Below are 17,999 nucleotides of genomic sequence, written 5' to 3'. Positions count from 1 at the left end.
ATAAATAAATTCAATGAAAATGAAGGCGCAATGTACCCAAACCAGTGCTAAGAGGAAAGTTCATAGTGCTAAATGCCTACATACAGAAAGTGGAGAAAGCTCACACTAATGACTTAACAACACACCTGAAAGCTCTAGAACAAAAAGAAACAGACTCACCCAGGAGGAGTAGACAACAGGAAATAATCAAATTGAGGACTGAAATCAATAAAATAGAAACAAAGAAAACAATATAAAGAATCAATGAAACAAAGAGCTGGTTCTTTGAAAATATCAACAAGATAGACAAACCCTTATCCAAACCAATCAAAAGGCAGAGAGAGAACATCCAAATTAATAAAATCAGAAATGAAAAGGGGGACTTAGTAACGGATACCAAGGAAATCCAGAAAATCATTAGGTCATACTACAAAATCTTTTCTTCACTAATTTGGAAAATGTAAAAGAAAAATGGACAATTTTCTGGATAGGCACCACATACCAAAATTAAATCAAGACCGGGTGAACAATTTAAACATATCTTTAACCTGAAAGGAAATGGAAGCAGTCATCAAAAGCCTCCCAACCAAAAAAAGCCCAGGGCTGGATGGTTTCAGTGCAGAATTCTACCGGAACTTCAAAGAAGAGCTAATATTTATACTCCTTAAAGTGTTCACATAATAGAAACAGAAGGAACATTGTTAAACTCTTTTTATTAGGCTATAGTTACCCTGATACCAAAATCACACAAAGACTCAACCAATAAAAAAATTAACAGACAAATCTTACTATGAACATGGACGTAAAAATATTCAATAAAATACTGGCAATCCGAATCCAAGAACACATCAGAAAGTCATCCACCATGATCAAGTCGGCTTCATCCCAGAGATGCAGGGATGGTTCAACATACGAAAATCTGTCCATGTAATTAATCCACCATATAAATAAATCGAAAGAGAAAAACCATATGATTATCTCATTAGATGCTAAAACAGCTTTTGACAAAATCGAACACTCCTTCATGATAAAGGTCTTGGAGAGATCAAGGATACAAGGAACACACCTAAACATAATAAAGGCAATATATAGCAAGCTGAAACTAACATCAAATTAAATGGAGAGAAACTCAAAGTGACCCCACTAAAATCAGGAACAAGACAAAGACAAGGCTGTGCACTCTCTCCATATCAATTTAACATAGTTCTTGAAGTTCTGGCTAGAGCAATAGACAACAAAAGGAGATCAAGGGGATTCAAATTGGGAAGGAAGAAGTCAAACCTTTGCTATTTGCAAATGATATGATAGTGTATATAAGTGACCCCAAAAAGCCTACCGGGGAACTCCTACAGCTGATAAATACCTTCAGTAATGTAATAGGATACAAGATCAACTCAAAAAAAAATAAGTAATCCTCCTTTATACAAATGATAAAGAAGCTGAGAAAGAAATCAGAGAAACATCACCCTTCACAGTAACCACAAATAATATAAAATACCTTGGGGTAACACTAACTAAAGAAGTACAAAGCCCGTAACACTGAAATTAGTCCAAAAATCAGGGGCAAATCTGAGAAGTCACGTGGTAGAGAGACCTAGTAAAAACAAAGAGAACAGTCGATGGAAAGAAACCTTCAACAAGGTTCCATATCCCAACGAAAGCAAGAAGATGACAACTGGGGTAAAGACAAGGAAATGCAGTTTAGGTGGAAAAAGCCTTCATCTGCCAATCCTCTCAACTAACCCATCAAGTTACTCCCAGGGCACAGACAATGAACATCAGAGATGCAGAGAGAAGGCAGATAAACACAGGGGTTATCTTGACTTCAAAAACTCCAGTGAAGCCACCACACAGCAAAACCCTTAGAGATGAAGGGCGTTTAGGGATGTTCGCATTATCAACAATCTGCTCTTTGACATGAAGGAAGTCCCATTGAGGGATGCATGGAAAGTGGAAAGCATGCATTTACTCCCAAGAAGTTTTGAAGAGATGATAATACACACTGAAGATGGGTTATGCCAAATTAAGGAATATAGGCGAGAGCTCTCCTTTAATCTCACACAGAGAGAAACCTTATAAATATGAACAGTATGGGGACATCTGCCTCTCATGGGCTCTCATAAACATAGTGGTATAAACACCTCATAACGATAAGGGCTGTGGGAGACCATTCAGTTTTCATCATTCCTTTCAAATTCATGAAAACACTTGGGAAAGAATCTCCATGAACATACAACGGGAGAAAGCCATCGGATATTGCGCAATTCTTGGGGCACACACGAGAACCCACAGTACAGAGAATATAAAGAATGTGCAAACAATTGTGGCCACAAAAATAAGCAAGGAGGGAAAGTCTCCAAACGACCCACACACTTAGAAACTCAGCCAGAATGTCTGACTAGAAAGGTTATAAAAAATACAGGACTAAAACTCAAAACTGAGGGCAAAAATAATTTCTTCCTCCCTTAAGGTGTTTCTGGACACTGTTGCAGCAACGACAGCAATACTCAATATGGTCCAGTGTAACTTTATTCACACACAGTGCTAGAGGAAGTTCATGAGAGAGGGGCTTGGGAAAGCTTCGGACCAATGCTGCTTTCTGTGTTTTTAGTTAACTGTAAAAAGTAATGGATTTCATTATACTGTTTTACATATGCATGAAACATACTTTGATCATATTCTTTTTTTGTTTAAATTCAATTTATGTGGGGGGGGATGTGGAGACAGAATCCACAGGAGTGCAAGGGTAACCTATTCAGAGTGAAAAACAAGAATCTTTAAATAACGTGCAAGAAGAGAACTAACATCTGAGGTTGTTGTCCTCTGATCTCTGTATCATGTATACACGCATACAAAAGACATACACATGACATACACACATATAAAAAAGGTTAAAAATAAAGCGCACCTGATAAAAGATTATTAACCAAAACATACAAAGAATTTTTAAAGGTAATAGTAGCACACAACCCAAATTTAAAAATGGGCAAGTGACGTGGAAGGACCCCTCTCAAAAGAGAAGAAAGAGCGAGGGAGCCTATCAGAAGATAGCAACAGCAGGGCCAAAGAGACGGCTCAGCGCTTAAAAGCGAGGCTCAAAGCCAAACGTCAAGACAGCATGTGCCAACAGGAAATTGAAAGTTAGAACAACGAGACACCACTATATCCTCTTAGCATCGCAAGGACACCAGGTAACCGTCCAAAGGAAAGGAAATTTACATTCACATAAAACCTAACAGGTGTGTGGACAGCAGCTGTCTTCACCAGTGTTAAAACTGGGAAGCCCCTGGGGTGTCTTTTCAGTAGGTAAATGGATAAACTGTGGTTGATACTGACAACGGAATGGGTATTTTTTGACACTTCAAAGAAATAAGCTATCAAGCCGCAAAGAGACATCAAGGAATCTAAATTACAGGCTTTGGGTGGAAAGAAACCTGTCTGCAAGGCTACATCGTGTATGATTGATTCCAAGTATACAACCTCCTGGAGAAGGCAGACAGAGAAAGGTGGTTGCTGAGGGATAGTGGGAAGGAGGAGGAATAGGAGCGTGGAGGATTGTTGTGTCAGTGAAGCTGATCCTGCAGTGATTGGCATCCGTGTGCAAACCACAGAACATACAGAACCCGAGTGCAAGCAGGATCATCCGCTCGAACAAATGCATCCTTGTAAGACCGCATGCTGATCCCTGTGGGAGCAAGCATGGGGAGCAGGCGCTATATCCAAACACTATTTTCTGCTCAGTTTTGCTGTAAATCTCAAAGTGCCCTAAAAAGTGAAGTTTAACATTTTCCTTTAAAATCAAACAAACAAAAAACTGTTTGAGGAGCCAGAGAGGTGGCTCAGAGGTTAAGAGCACTGGCTTGGATTCCCAGCACCCACATGGCGTCGCACAACTGCCTGTAATTCCAGTCCTACGGAATCCTCTGACTCACCCTCTCCTGACCTCCAAGGGCACCAGGCCCACAACAGATACACAGACTTACATGCAGGCAAAATACCTATACATGTGAAGTTCAAATTTATTTTTTTTAAAAAAAAATCTTTTAAAAGCTCTTGATAAATTTTTGTACTTCCCAGTTTTAAAAATCAAACTTCAATATTTATATTCCACTGAATTTCATGAAGAAAAGCTTGCTGGTATAAGTTTAAATAAATATATACACACATATATCAATTAAATAAGGAGATGAGAGTTTGGGGGTTGGATAAACTAGAGGGAGGAAAGGGAAAGGAGTTGATGATGTATTTTAATTTAAAAAAGAAAGAACAGTAAAGCTTGCTGGTATGTTTTTCGATTCTGTATTGTGACTATTCTTTTCCCTTGGCCCAATTTTGGTGCAGCATGCAGAAATGCAGAAAGCCTGTATCTGAAAGGGCTACAAGGTCCTCCTTTTATAATTCAAGTCAAACATGCAGCAGGAGACTGGAAGTAGCAGGCATACAACCTAGGTGCCTTCCGTCGAAGCAGGTGGAAAAGCAAAGTTATGCCAACTTTCTTTCCTCCCCAAGGAGAACAGTTTTTAGTTTGATTTGGGGTTTTCCAGACGGTTCTTGGTTTTGTAGTGTGTTAACATGTAAAAGGTACGGCCCTGTTGTCTTAAATGCTGCTATACATTCTTGAATTACTATTTTAATTTCTAATAAACAGGAAGAGGACACTCATCAGAACTGAACCGTGTGTGCGCGTACCCTGCCCTCATGTTTCTACTCTCCCGAACTGTGAGGAATACGTGTCCTGGAAGCAGATGATGCCCTCCACAGAGTCTGCAGGAAAACTGGCCACGTCTCAGAGCTAGAGACAAGCGCTGGATTCACCCTTGAACATCACAACCTGTCAAGCTGTTCTGAGTATCTAAACCACCCTCCTTGATCCAAAAACTCAGCCAGAATTATGTCCCTGCCCAGCCCCCGTAGCTACCGCTACAGATTCCCTCTGAGCTTGCAGTTTGGGGATTTACTGGCTTTTTGGTCGTCTTTCCGGATGAATTATTATGGCAAGCACATCGTCTATGGAGGGTGGTTTTTAGAGTTTAAGTGGGGTTCCAGAAGCTGTTGGGGGTGCTTTGGGGGATACACTTTGAGCTTTATGACGTGCATATACAGCTTACTAGTGTCCCCCGAACCCACAGTGCCAACCCGCGGGGCGCTCACCGGCTCCTGACGCCAGCACGCTCCCGAGCGTGGCCAACAGAAGCAGCAGTGGGCACAGCGTGGCGCCCAGCATGGCGCCTCCTGGAGCATCCAGGCGGTTGCAAAGCCGTTGCATGGGTCCGGGTCCGTGGGGCGCGTGCCTGGGGCCTCCTTGAGGCACGTCCTTGGAGCGTAGCCACCCCACCCGCCTCCATCTGCCAATACTCGCCTCAGCTCTCATGCTGGTCCCTGCAGCTGCAAAGCCTGCACATGTGGAGCTTGTGATGGCGCACGGGCCAATAAACACAGCATGTGTGTATTCTTTCTGAAGTTAAACTAAGATTCATTTTTAAGATGTGTGGAGAAATTTTTCAAGAAAGAGTAAAATGATTTTCTTATTCTGGGTTTATATTTCCACGAGCACAGTGCTCCGTGGACCCACCACCAGGCTTCCTTCCAACCTGGCTCTCCACTGCACTTTGGCTAAAATTCATACGACTTCGTCCTTTTTAGAAACTTACCAGTGCAATTAATGTAGCAATGGCAGATCCCTGATCTCCTACAGCGCCTGCATTTCAGCCCACGTCCTACTGGAAACCTCGGAGCTATAGCCACGTGTTTCTCAAGTCAGACTCCTGTCAGGCACTCACTCTGTCTTCAGGGGTTCTGCCTTATTTCTCAGTAGGGCTGGCTCATCAGCACATACTCAACTGCTAAAATACTTATCCTGGAAAATGAACTTTCTGTCTTCTACTGTGTTTTCCTTAAATACAGCCTTTGTGCACATTTGGCAAAAGCCACAACACTTACACTGATAAGACTCCAAGTGATTGTGTGTTTAGACAGTAACAGGAAGACCAAAAAGGAATTTCAAGTATTTTATTTGTTGTAAATGTTTTTATTTTAATATGTATATATACACAAACCAAAATATTTTAGAAAACTAATGAAATTCAGTTAATATACCTATTATTAAACTTCTTTATGAAAAATCATGAAAAAATTTAAGTATTTAAAATTTTAGTGTCAATATCATTCCTTTCAAAGTACAAATTCATTTTAATACAGCTGAGATAGTAACTCACAGATGTCAAGATAACTTCTGTAGTTATCTAAGGAAACCAATTCTTCCTCTCTCCACCCTAATTTTTATGAAAACATTAGTCAAAAGAGACAAGATCCAGCACACCTTAGGAAATGTAAACATTCTAAGTGACTCAGTATCAAGCTTTGAAATTCAGACTTGAGAGTTAAAGTGCTCGTGGGTTCTCAAGTGGTTTTGAAACAACAGCTCAGCTGCGAAAGGCATTCTCCATGCTTCTGTTCATCAACATCCAGCGGCATAGGTCTACAAAACACCTCGTACCATGAAGTGTACACTTCAGTTAAAGCAACACTACTGAATGCTTTATCATGATGTCGAAAGAGAGTTTAGTGTTAAATCAATTTCTACCATAGTCATTAGAGTTGAAAGATCATAAAAAATGGAAGCCAGTAACTGATTTAATGTTAAATCAATTTCTATCATAGCTATTATATTTCAAAGATCATAAAAAATGGAAGCCAGTAACTGAATACACACCATATTTCATACTTTCAAGTCACTTCATGACCTAGTAACTGATTCCTGTGTGTTCTTCTTCAGGACAGCCGTTTACTTGTGGAGTAAGAGACAGGAGTCTGCATAAATGGCTGTTAATCCATGCAAGATGAAAACACAGACATTACTGTAGCTGGTCAGCTTTCCGAGGTCAATACATGTTCAAATGTTCAACCAGAAATTATTAGGGAGAACCGACATCAAGAAGTCAGGATTACGTTTAAGCACACGACGACGAAGTACACCGGTACAGTTAGTTGGAGAACCATTACAATAACATGTTCAAAATAACTTAATCCACATTAGGGGCATTAAGTCGCAGATGACAAGAGGAAGTCTTAAAGATGGCAATGCTAACTCTTAAGTCGCCTGGAGTGCCCGCGCGGTCCTGCATTTCTCAACTCTCCGCTCTGTTTCTGTGTTAATGAAGCGTGTTTTCATTCACTCTTGGAAGAGAAAGGCTTTTCAAGAAAACATCAGGAAAAAAAAAAAAAGCATTTGCTCAGTTCCCTGAAGACGGTTGAAGAATAAGACTCTAACATCAGGTGAGGGAGCTGTATAAAGGAGGTGCAGGAGCTGGCCGTGCAGGAACCAAATTTCCTTGAGATGATATTTTTGGCTGTGGTGGAGGTGGCCTGTGGGGAGGAAAAATAAGTTAGCAGAGTGCATGACTGGATGAAACAATGCTGGATTCAGGACAAGCTCACAATACCACCCTCAACCTCTCTGAGCATAGGCGAGGGCACTTCCTACTCTGTGCTCTGAGACCCATTTAAAACCGGGACCCAGCTTTAGTCTAGACTAAACTAGTCTAACTAGTCTAAAATGGGACTCACTCACTATGTTCTGTGTGTGTGTGTGCGCGTGTCCTGAAAGACCAGACGTCAAGGTCAAGTGTTTTCTCTAGCTGCTCTCACCCTTGTTTTTGACTCTGCAGCTAGGCAGTAGGCAGTGAGCCCAGAGCATCTCCCGTCTCTGCCCACTCCCTTTCTCACTGCTGGGGTTGCAGACCGTATACCTTGGCAGACATCTAAGTGAGTGCTGGGGACATGAACATAGGTCCCTCATGCTTGCCTGGCAAGCACATTACCACCTAAGCTATCTCCCCAGCGTTCGTCACTACTTTATATTGATGTTACTCCATAATCAATGAGGTGTGAAGGTTCCAGTTTATGTTTTTAAAAAGAAAGCCTATGAAACTATCAAATTAAGTTGTAAAAGGCAAACGTGAACAAGTATGTGGATGAAACACTCTGGTTGTGTGGTGACAATTTATAGCCACCCATGCTATAAAGGGATGGCCTGTGTACACTAGGAAGGCACAGACTGAACTAGAGGACGATGAAGAGAAGACAGGAAGCTTCAAGGAGGTCATGGTGAGGGGGCCTAGGAGGAGTTGGAGTGGGGAGGGAGTAGGCATGATCAAAATACACTGTACAGATATATAGAATTCTCTAGTAAACAATTAAAATTAACTACATGAAGTGAAAAAAAGCACTGGTCGCCAGGGTTTCTGTAGTTGACTTGAGACAAAGGCTTAGCTTCAATCTTTAAAAATAAACAGATTTCTTCTCTAAGATCCATGACTTCACCAGCCCTGGGGAGCTGGCTAGGTTTCCAGTACCGGGCATGACTTCCTTCTTGTTGAGTGACTCTTAAGTTCTTTTGCCACTTTGCTAAACTAGCATAATCCCTAACTCCATTCTCTGTGTCCTCTCTGGCCCTGGCCCCGCAATCCCTACATCCTCGATCCTTTCCTTTCCAAACGACGGCATCCTCCTGCTATCTCACTTCCCCAGTTAGTGTCTGTGAGAAAGCAGGCACACCTACCGAGTCTCCTACTGCGGACTATTTGAAAGGTCCTTGATTCTGAATCTTAAACACACCGAAAGATAGAGAGAGTGGCAGTCTAACTCAGTTTTCTTTAAGATTTCTTTCTGACACTAATATAAAAATACTCATATCTAACATTGTATTAATGTAACAATACTCATATCTGATGTTGTACTAATGTAATAATATTCACATCTGATGTACTTACGTAACAATATTTATATAAAAGTTCTTAGAAAACTTTCCCACAAACCATGTTCTATCCAAACTTGTTCCAAGTTAAATTCTACTTCCTTGCCCTAAGTTAACTTTAATGGGAAATTTCTAGGCAATGGGTCCTGAATTTTAATGTGTGGTCAAGTCATCTACACCCATTCATTTCCTTCCAACCTTGATGGAAACTGCGGAGGCTGCTTGGCTGCATAGGTCGGCACTGGAAATCTGTTTGCATTCACAGGCTGAAAAGAAAAGAAAATATATTATGAAATTTTATTAGCAAACATATAAGTTACCTAACTGGCACTGTGAACAGCAATAAGGAAACATCAGACATGAACTATAGACCTAACAGACACGCAAATAACGTTCTGTTCTACAGAGGCAAATGCTGTGGGACAATGATCTTGTATCCAGTAAAGATTTGTCAATTGTATTGCTTCTCTCCTTGTGTCTTTGGGATTGAAGATCAAACCTGCAATCTTATACATGCTAGACAAGGACACCAACACACATTCCTAGCTCCCTTTCGTGTCTTTAAATGTGAACACTTGAACACAGTAGGAAACAGTTATACGAAACTCACAGCTTCTCTAGATGGGGCAAGTGGAGAAACATGCTGAGGACCCCCCGGCTGTCGAGAGACGCCCGGGCCCCCTGGCTGTCGAGAGACGCCCGGGCCCCCTGGCTGTCGAGAGACTCCCGGGCCCCCTGGCTGTCGAGAGACTCCCGGGCCCCCTGGCTGTCGAGAGATGCCTGGGCCCCCTGGCTGCCGAGACACACTTGCTTGGTTTCTACCATCTGATCTGAAAGACATAATTGATTACTTTGAGTTAATTCATGAGAAAACATTTGTACAGGACACACGATACACAGCTTCAATTTTCCTTAATGCAAAATAAAACTGACGGTGGCGGTGACAGCAGAGGGAAACTGAGGCCTCTATGGTATTTTCAATGGTGTTCACACAAATCTTATCCTTGTGGGAAAGAAAGGATCCCAAACCCCATTTCAATTCAGAATTCAATAACCTGAAAACCTAAGAATCTATGAAATTCAATAAATTGGTCAGTGTTCTCTAACTTTTCTCCTCAATTTTTTTTTTTAAATCAGAGAAAATCAGAAGCAAATTCTGAGGCTGCATCCACATTTGAAGCAGTAAATTTGGTGGCTGAAACCACACCAGCTAAGCATCAGCCCCTGCTGAGGGGGCAGCAAGTCTGCCAGGCACGGGTGCTTGGGGACTGCTCTCACTATGTCAGGACAGCTGCAGAAGTCTGCAGGGACTGGCCAAGCAGAACTGTGATGGCCAGCAAAGGGGCGGGGCAGAATACTCAACTCTGAAGCTCATATCAGCGCATGGCAGGAAAGTGTGACACAGCGTGACAACCAGGGTCCTAGAGTCAGCACGGACATCTGGAGTCATTATCAGAGCCACACGAGAGCCACATGCCTGCCTGCACTGGGCTTTCTGGGATTTCCTCATTTCCCGTGCCTAAGAGGTGGATTAGCCGCCAGTCTTTCTTTATTCTTTCCTTTTAATTTGTGTGCATGTGTGCATGCTTGCGTGTGTAAAAGAGATAGAGACGTGAGAGTGTGTGTGTGTGTGTGTGTGTGTGTGTGTTGAGACCAGCCTTGAACCCCCAGCCTTCCTGCCCTAGTCTCCCAAGCACTTACAGCACAAGCCTAAGCCACCATGGCTGGTTCACCACCAGCTTCATCCTGTGCTTATCACATCAAAGGAACAGCAAGATATCACAGAACCCTATTTCTAAGAGATTTCTGAGTTCCAGGACAGATCATTAATAATTACTTTAAATTACTTAATACACATTACAAAGAAAAGGCTGAGTACTCATACGCCTGCGATCTCTTCTTCCTGAAGAAGGTTCTCCGTAGCTCATTTCTCTTGATAAAGAGGAATATGGCAACCGCAATCAGGGGGACGACTAAGAAGAAGAACACCAGCAATCCATCCCTCAGTGCTGTGCTCCTTGCTAGAAAGAAAATGGTACACTGTCGGTCAGTTACACTGGGCAGCAAGGCTCTCCACCCAGAACGGAGCGTCACTGTGCATCACTGTGTATGGTTCTCATCGGCATCTGCCTTATTTAATCTCCTAGTGCTTCCTCGTGCAGATGTAAGAAGGACAACACACGTCTCCCAGAAGTCCTCTGTCACCCACGAGGCAGTATCCTACCAACAGACACTACTGCATATGGCTTGTTCGCCTGCTCCTGTCCTGCACCACACCCAGAGCCTTCTTGCTCTCGGTGCAGCTACACAGAGTCTGATGTGTGCTGCGATTTGTCCGACATTTCAGCATTGGAGAAATGTTACCACATGTGACTCTGTTCTTAGGCCAGAGTATGCACTCTGGTGTGACTGCAGAATAGTTTTCTCCAGAGACTGTTCCACGTCAAGGAAATGCATTCATCCTCTCTTAGAAGGGTTATAAAGCTGTCCTCTACAGGGACGGTTAGAATTTGGTACACTCCCAAGAGATATATAAAAATTTTCCATAGCCAAAATGGAAAATAGCCTACAAGGTTAAAATTCTGGCTTTTTTCCCAATATGGTAGACAAAAAAAAAAGTATCATATGTGATTTTAAAATTCCATTTTCATACTGAGCTAAGCATTTTTGCATGTTTCATACTGAACACTTGGTTTTCTTCTTTTTCATTTCATCAAGCTCACTGTACAGCACAGATTCACCTTCATCTCCAACGACATGGAAACGTGCTGCCCATTTTTGCCATTCGCCTGTGGTATTGCAGATCTCTCCACGCACAAATGACAAAACTGACAAATTCTTAGACAAAGCAAAGGAGAGAGAAATCAACAAAATTTGAGTTCAAAGGGGAATATTACACAGATACCAGTGAAATCCAGGAGACTATTAGAGAAGTCTTCACAAGTCCAATAAACAGGGGAATCTACAAGATATTGTTAAGTATTTAGACATTCTCACCTCTCCCAATTAAACCAAGAGGACACTGAGATCTAATAAGTCAACATGAACACTGAGCCTGCAGCTGTAATAGAAAGTCTCCCAGCAGTGACATGATCAGGCACAGGCAGACTCTCGGCTCACTTCTCAGACAAACTGACATTGGCTCCCCTCATCCTGCTCCCTGCCTTAGATGGGAGGGCATGCTCCTAATAGCAACCCTCAAAGCCAGCACTACCCTTATTCAGAATATGATAAAGATGTATCAAAAAAGAAAATGAGGGAGATAGGGAGGACTATAGATGAATATCCTTCATAGAAATGATACAAAATCCTCACTAAAATACTTGAAAATCAAATTTTAAAACATACCTTAGAAAAGTATACACTATGATTATAATGGTTTCGTGCTGGGCTGTAGGGATGACTCAATGTATGGTGCAAATAGCAAGAAAATGGCAGCACACAATAGAAACCATGGGGTCATCTCAAGATATGGTGAAACCTAAGATAAGACTCCACATCCCCTCATGAGAAACACTGGATAAACTAGTGGGTGGAAGGACCTCGGCATAATAAATCATGTATTGGCCATAGCCAAAATCAGTAAAGGGGAAAAACAGCAAGCATCTCCTCCAAAATGAGCAACATGGCAGAGGTGCCCACTCAGCCTTCAGTCTTATTCATTTAGTACTGGAAACTTGCCAGAGAAGGCAGTCAAGAAACAAAATAAAAAAAAAAAAAAAAAACACCACGAGGAACAGAAGGAGTTCGGCTATTCCTCTTTGCAGGTATGATTATCTACTGCAAACTCCCAAAGGTGCCACTATATACTCTTAGAATTGATTTCTAAGTTTTAGCTGGGCCATTATATACAACAAAAAAATAAATAAATAAGGCAAGATAAAAAACCTAGCCAAGAAGGTAAAATGTCAAAAGTGAAGAAACTGAAAATGAGACCCCACCTGCTCAGATGCTGCTCAAATAACCAAGGACCAAAGCTACTGGAGGCTCAATCGCAGAGCCACCCTTCACAGAAACGGAAAAAGCATCTGAAGACTTGTATGTACACACAAGAGGCCTCGAACAGACAAAGCAATTCTAAGCAAAACAAGTGACAGCATAGTCCTTAAAACCAAACAAGCCATCTCAAAATACCCATAGCAACAAAAACTCCATAATGTTGGCATCACAGTGGGCACATCAACTAACAGGGGTTCAAAAATAAACCCACGCAGAGAGCTAACTGAATCTTGATGGAGAAGACAGGCACTTGGGTTAGAGAAAAGACAGCCACTCCGGCTAACTGTGGGAAAGTGGATGCCTGCATGCATCCCTGTGCCTCGACTCCACCAGCCATCACACATCACAGACCTTCACGTAAGACCCAACTCTGTGAAGTTACTGGGGGGACACACAGAAAGCACCACTAGGATGGGGTATCCTGACTAGGAATCCATAACTCAGGAACTAAAAGTAGGAACTAATCAGTAGGGTTGCATCAACCTAGAAAGCCTTTACATAGCACAGTAAATAGGCAAACTGCAGAATGCACGACAGGGGCTGACATCCAGAACACATAAAGAACTCAAGTATTTAAACAAAAACAGCAATCCCATCCATAAATGGGCAAGAGAACTAAATACTTTTTCAAGAGTCACTGGGGAAATACAAATCAAAACTCCCCTAAGATTCTGCCTCTCCCTGGGTATAATGATGATTAACAGGAACACAGGGCTTTTCCTGTTTAGTTATCCTCTGCTCCCAAGAGACAACCTGGAGTTTGAGCCTCCAATAAAGATTCTTTCTTCCCGCAGAGAAGTCTAATTCAGTGGTTTCACTGTGTCATTGCTTACATTAGGATACAGAGTAAATGTAAGTACCCGTCAGTGAATGAATAAATACAATTACACAAGTATAAACAATGGAGTAATATTTAGCCATAAAGAAAAATGAAATTGTATCATTTGTAAGAAAATAAAGTTAAATCATTGAGTTAATCAAAATAAGGCAAACAGAAAAATTAGCTTCAAATATTTTATCTCACACACAGACTATGTTTTTTAAAAGATGATATCATTGCTGGGCAGTGGTGGCACACACCTTTAATCCCAGCACCTGGAAGGCAGAGGCAGGTGGATCTCTGGGAGTTCGAGGTCAGTCTGGTCTACAAGAGCTAGTTCCAGGACAGGCTTCAAAGCTACAGAGAAACCCTGTCTCAAAAAAAAAAAAAAGATATCCTTTTAAAAGATGAGAAATTAATAAATGAAAACAGAATAAGAGAAGGAAGAGGGCAGAGTAAGAAACGGTAGTCAGGAGACAAAGGATTAAAAGTCCTGAAATATGCATGGATGGAAATGTCCTGGTGAAACTCACTAACATGTGCAACCACTATTTACTAGTAACAAAGAAATAAACAAGTCACCTCCTAGTTAGTACAGAGGTGAGGGTCCCTGCCTGTCTCCAACAGGGGAGCATCCTTCTTTGAGTCAAAGAGAGGGGTCACTGAGCAAAGGCATGCTTCCTGCCACACCGGTGACCAGAGCTGGATTCCTGGTGCCCACGTGGTGGGAAAACCTCCTCGCACCTGCTCTTTTCTGCCCCTCACACTCTTGGTGTGGCACATGCAGACACACACAAAACTGCGTTAAATCAATTTTAATTGTAAAAAAAAAAAAAAGAGCCAGTGAGGTGGGTCAAAGATAACGGAACTCAATATCAAACCTGACAGACAAGCTGAGTACAATCCCCAGGAGGTACATATTGGAAGGAGAAAATTTTCACACGTGTTGTGCTATGCGTGTGTGTGTGTGCGCACATACACATATATACACACAGGTGCACACTCACTAAATAAAATAAAACTTTTAATTTAAAAAAAAATCTATATAAAAATTTTAAAAATAAAATACATATACAAATCATATAGTTGATGAAGGATTTGTATTCATAATATACAAGGAACTGTTAAAATTAAAAAAGGAAAACTTGGGGGAAACAGAGACATCAATATGATGTATTCCTGACAAATATGCATATGAAAAGATGTTCAGCCTCATTAGTAACCAGGAGAATGCAATGTAAAGGCACAGCTAAGCATTACTATGTACGCCGAGAATGGCTTACGTGGCCAACATTGGCCGTAACTAATGCTAGAGAGGCTCCACAGACCCATGGGGACCTCTGACAGTGGCTACTTAGGCTAGCAGTCACTCGTAGTAAACAGAGCCATTACAAGATAAGTATTACACAAATATAGGTTTACCGTACTACCTGCGCTCACCCTACTTCTTATGACGATGTATGAGATGATGTAACCTTCTTTGCTGAGAAGGTGAGATTAGCATATTACCTGACAATGAGGCAGAACAGGATCAACTACTGTGGGTGACCCTGCATCAATGAACCACAGAGATTTTCCAAACAGCCTTTGATCATGAGCGAATGAAACCACAGGTGCAGAGAGTCTTGGACTACTGAAGCCACTTGGGGAGGATCTGGCAATTCTGGCAATACTCGGCATCACCTATGAGTCAGTTGCTCCCCCAAGTGTCCACTTGAGAAAAGAAAACCTATCTTCTCCCCAGGGAAAATAAAAAGCAAATCACAGTAGCATGTGGTTGTGTAGCAGCTCCAGGACAGCAGAGTAGGAGCAGACTCTGAGATCCAGGCGGCAGGGACACGGCTGCAGAAATAAGGAAGACACTACAGTGGCTAACAATGGGCCCAGAGGGAATGAAGGAATTACTTCTTGCTGGAGGCACAGAGCAGTGTGCTGGGAGCTAAACCGAGAGAATTCATGCTGGGCATATCTATGTGGAGCTAAAGACCTTGGGCTCATCCTAACAGCCATGTACTGAGCTGAGAGCAGCAAGAGCTGCAAGGACAACACCAGAGACCTTCAGTGTGATCTGGACGCACACAGCAGGAAACAAGGTGGTCAGAGAGCTAAAGAAGGGCTAATCTCTAAGGACAGGCAAAACCCTGAAAGAAATTGGACTAAAATAAAACCCCAGAAATATCTGTGAGCAATGCAGGAAGCAGAATGAACACAGATTCGAGGCACGGCTGATGCGGCAAGTGAAGAAAGGGATAAGGACGCCGGTTTATAACCAAAGCAGCTGAAGGCCACACCAATCCCTACTTACCAATGCTACTTACCATTGTACGTCGGCCCGCTGTCCACACTTCCTCCATATCCTTTAGTCTCACAATTTGGGGGAGCCCAGCCATTTTCACAGTGACAATTCTTATTGCTATTACACACCTTTAAAACAAGCAAAATACCACTTGTTAATTGTGTGTATGCTCTGAATCAACTATGGAATGGGAACTAAGAGCAAAATTCATACAAACGCACACCCGCCCCAGACAGGATCTCAGGATCTCACTGAGCAGCCCTGGTTGGATTGGAATTCACTTTGTGGACATTCACTGCCACATCCAGCATGTGTGTGTGCACGTGAAGTGTGTGTGTGTGCGCGTGTATGTGTGTTAAACAAAACATTTGCCAACATGAACAAATTCTCCCAGCCTAGAAACCTTGGGAACTCTCTCTAATCCTCACTGGGATCATGGCCTCAGCTCTACTACCATGAACAAACCAAAGGGAACACAGCTTACCCCATGTCCGTGACATTTTTCCTGAATGTCACAGTCATAATTCAGGACAGAAGCATTTACACACTGGAAATTTCTACAAATCTGAAAAAACAAAGAATTAACTGATATACAAAAAAACTAGACACATTTAAAAGAATAACAGGGTCAGGCACTGGTGGAGCACACCTTTAAGGCCAGCACTCAGGAGGCAGAGGCAGGAGGATCTCTGTGAGTTCAAGGCCAGCCTGGTCAACAGAGCAAGTTCCAGGACAGCCCAGACTGTAAAGAGAAACCCTGTCTCAAAAAGCAAAACAAAATATCAGGAGAAAAAAGATTAGCATCATGATTATTTCACTGAAAGATTCTTATTTTTAATTTCTTATTACCTTTTGATTTGGAGTGCGTGCATGTGTGTGTAAGCACATGTGCGTGTGAATGCCAACACACATATAGGTATGTGCAAACACATGTGAATATGCATATGAGTGCATGCTATAGTGTGCGTGCATGCGTGCAGCAGGTATCTTTACCCTGTGAGTCACCTTGCTTGCCCGATCCATCATTGGGGAAATCGTCAAACTTTCAAGGCATGGTTAATCCCAATATTATATATTTTTAATATGTGACTTTTTCTCCAATGTATCATGCATTAGCACACAAACAAAGCCTGAACAAAGAGGAAAACTGACATACTTCCTCATATCCCATCTAACCACAATGGAATAAGACAGCAAGAGAGATCCCAGAACACACACGGACTAGGAGAGTTTAAAGAAAACATTATTGAACAATAAATGGGTCTTTGACAAACCAAAAGGAAATTGTAAAAACTGGGTCAAATGCAAGCGACAACATCAACAAGTGAAAGCAATCCTAAAATGTAAGCTCATAGCTCTAAGTGCCTACCTTAAGAAACCACCCTATGCCAGGCAGTGGTGACACACACCTTTAAACCCAGCACTAGAGAGGCAGAGGCAGGCGGATCTCTGTGAGTTCGAGGCCAGCCTGGTCTACAGAGTGAGTTCCAGGACAGGCTCCAAAGCTACACAGAGAAACCCTGTCTCAAAACCCCACCCCCAAGAGAAAAAAAGAGAAAGAAATCTCTCTACGCAACACTCAATTCCAAATGAATCAACAACATCAGTGTAGGACCCGATACTCTGAAGCTGATGAAATGGGAATTTCTTGAAAGCACTGTAATTCATAGGCAAAGAAAAGACTTTCTGAACAGACCCCAGAAGCACAGGCATTAAGACCACCAACTAACAAGTGGACCCCAAGAAATTTAACAGATTCTGTACAGCAAAGGATACCATCACTGAACAGAAGAGGCAGCCTACCAGCTACATATCCAACAGAGGGTTAAGAATCTAGAATATATAAAATACTCAAAAAATTAAGGAGAATAACCAGATCGAAAATGGGGCATAGAATTAAACAGCAGATATGATACAAGCTGGCTGAGAAATATATTGATATGTTCAATATCCTTAGCACTGGGAAAATGTATATCAAAACTATGTTGAGATTTCATCTTACCCCAGTCAACATGGCTAAGATTAAATAATGACAGCAAACTGGCATGGATGTAGGAAAGGGGAACACCTATTTTTTTAATATTGAAATGTAATAATTTTATATAAAAAACTCTCCCCCCAAAAAAAACTTAGGGAGGAAATAACATCTA

The 17,999-nt window shown here is 41.9% G+C and overlaps 2 protein-coding genes across 4 annotated transcripts in view; both read right to left on the bottom strand.

Moving 5' to 3' along the window:
- Positions 1–5,203, bottom strand: part of Adam32 (ADAM metallopeptidase domain 32) — a 66,511-nt gene extending 61,308 nt beyond the window's left edge. The window contains exon 1 of the mRNA XM_057752344.1: positions 5,131–5,203. Within this exon, the coding sequence (XP_057608327.1) occupies positions 5,131–5,203 (73 nt within the window). The remainder of the gene's footprint in view (positions 1–5,130) is intronic.
- Positions 5,204–5,984: 781 nt separating this feature from the next.
- The window catches only part of Adam9 (ADAM metallopeptidase domain 9), a 58,049-nt gene continuing 46,034 nt past the window's right edge, over positions 5,985–17,999 (bottom strand). Inside the window, exons 17-22 of one of the 3 annotated variants that reach the window (XM_057752795.1) lie at positions 16,334–16,414; positions 15,872–15,977; positions 10,596–10,755; positions 9,345–9,564; positions 8,933–9,000; positions 5,985–7,344 (exon numbers count right to left, since the gene is read on the bottom strand). In XM_057752795.1, the coding sequence (XP_057608778.1) occupies positions 7,251–7,344; positions 8,933–9,000; positions 9,345–9,564; positions 10,596–10,755; positions 15,872–15,977; positions 16,334–16,414 (729 nt within the window). In that variant the 3' untranslated portion in view covers positions 5,985–7,250. The remainder of the gene's footprint in view (positions 7,345–8,932; positions 9,001–9,344; positions 9,565–10,595; positions 10,756–15,871; positions 15,978–16,333; positions 16,415–17,999) is intronic. The other 2 variants (XM_057752796.1, XM_057752797.1) reach the window with 2 other exon arrangements.

The sequence above is a fragment of the Chionomys nivalis genome, chromosome 20 (assembly GCF_950005125.1).
Source record: "Chionomys nivalis chromosome 20, mChiNiv1.1, whole genome shotgun sequence".
Classification (NCBI taxonomy): domain Eukaryota; kingdom Metazoa; phylum Chordata; class Mammalia; order Rodentia; family Cricetidae; genus Chionomys; species Chionomys nivalis.
The sequence above is the reverse complement of the archived record's forward strand: the minus strand, read 5'-3'. Positions and strand labels throughout refer to the sequence as shown.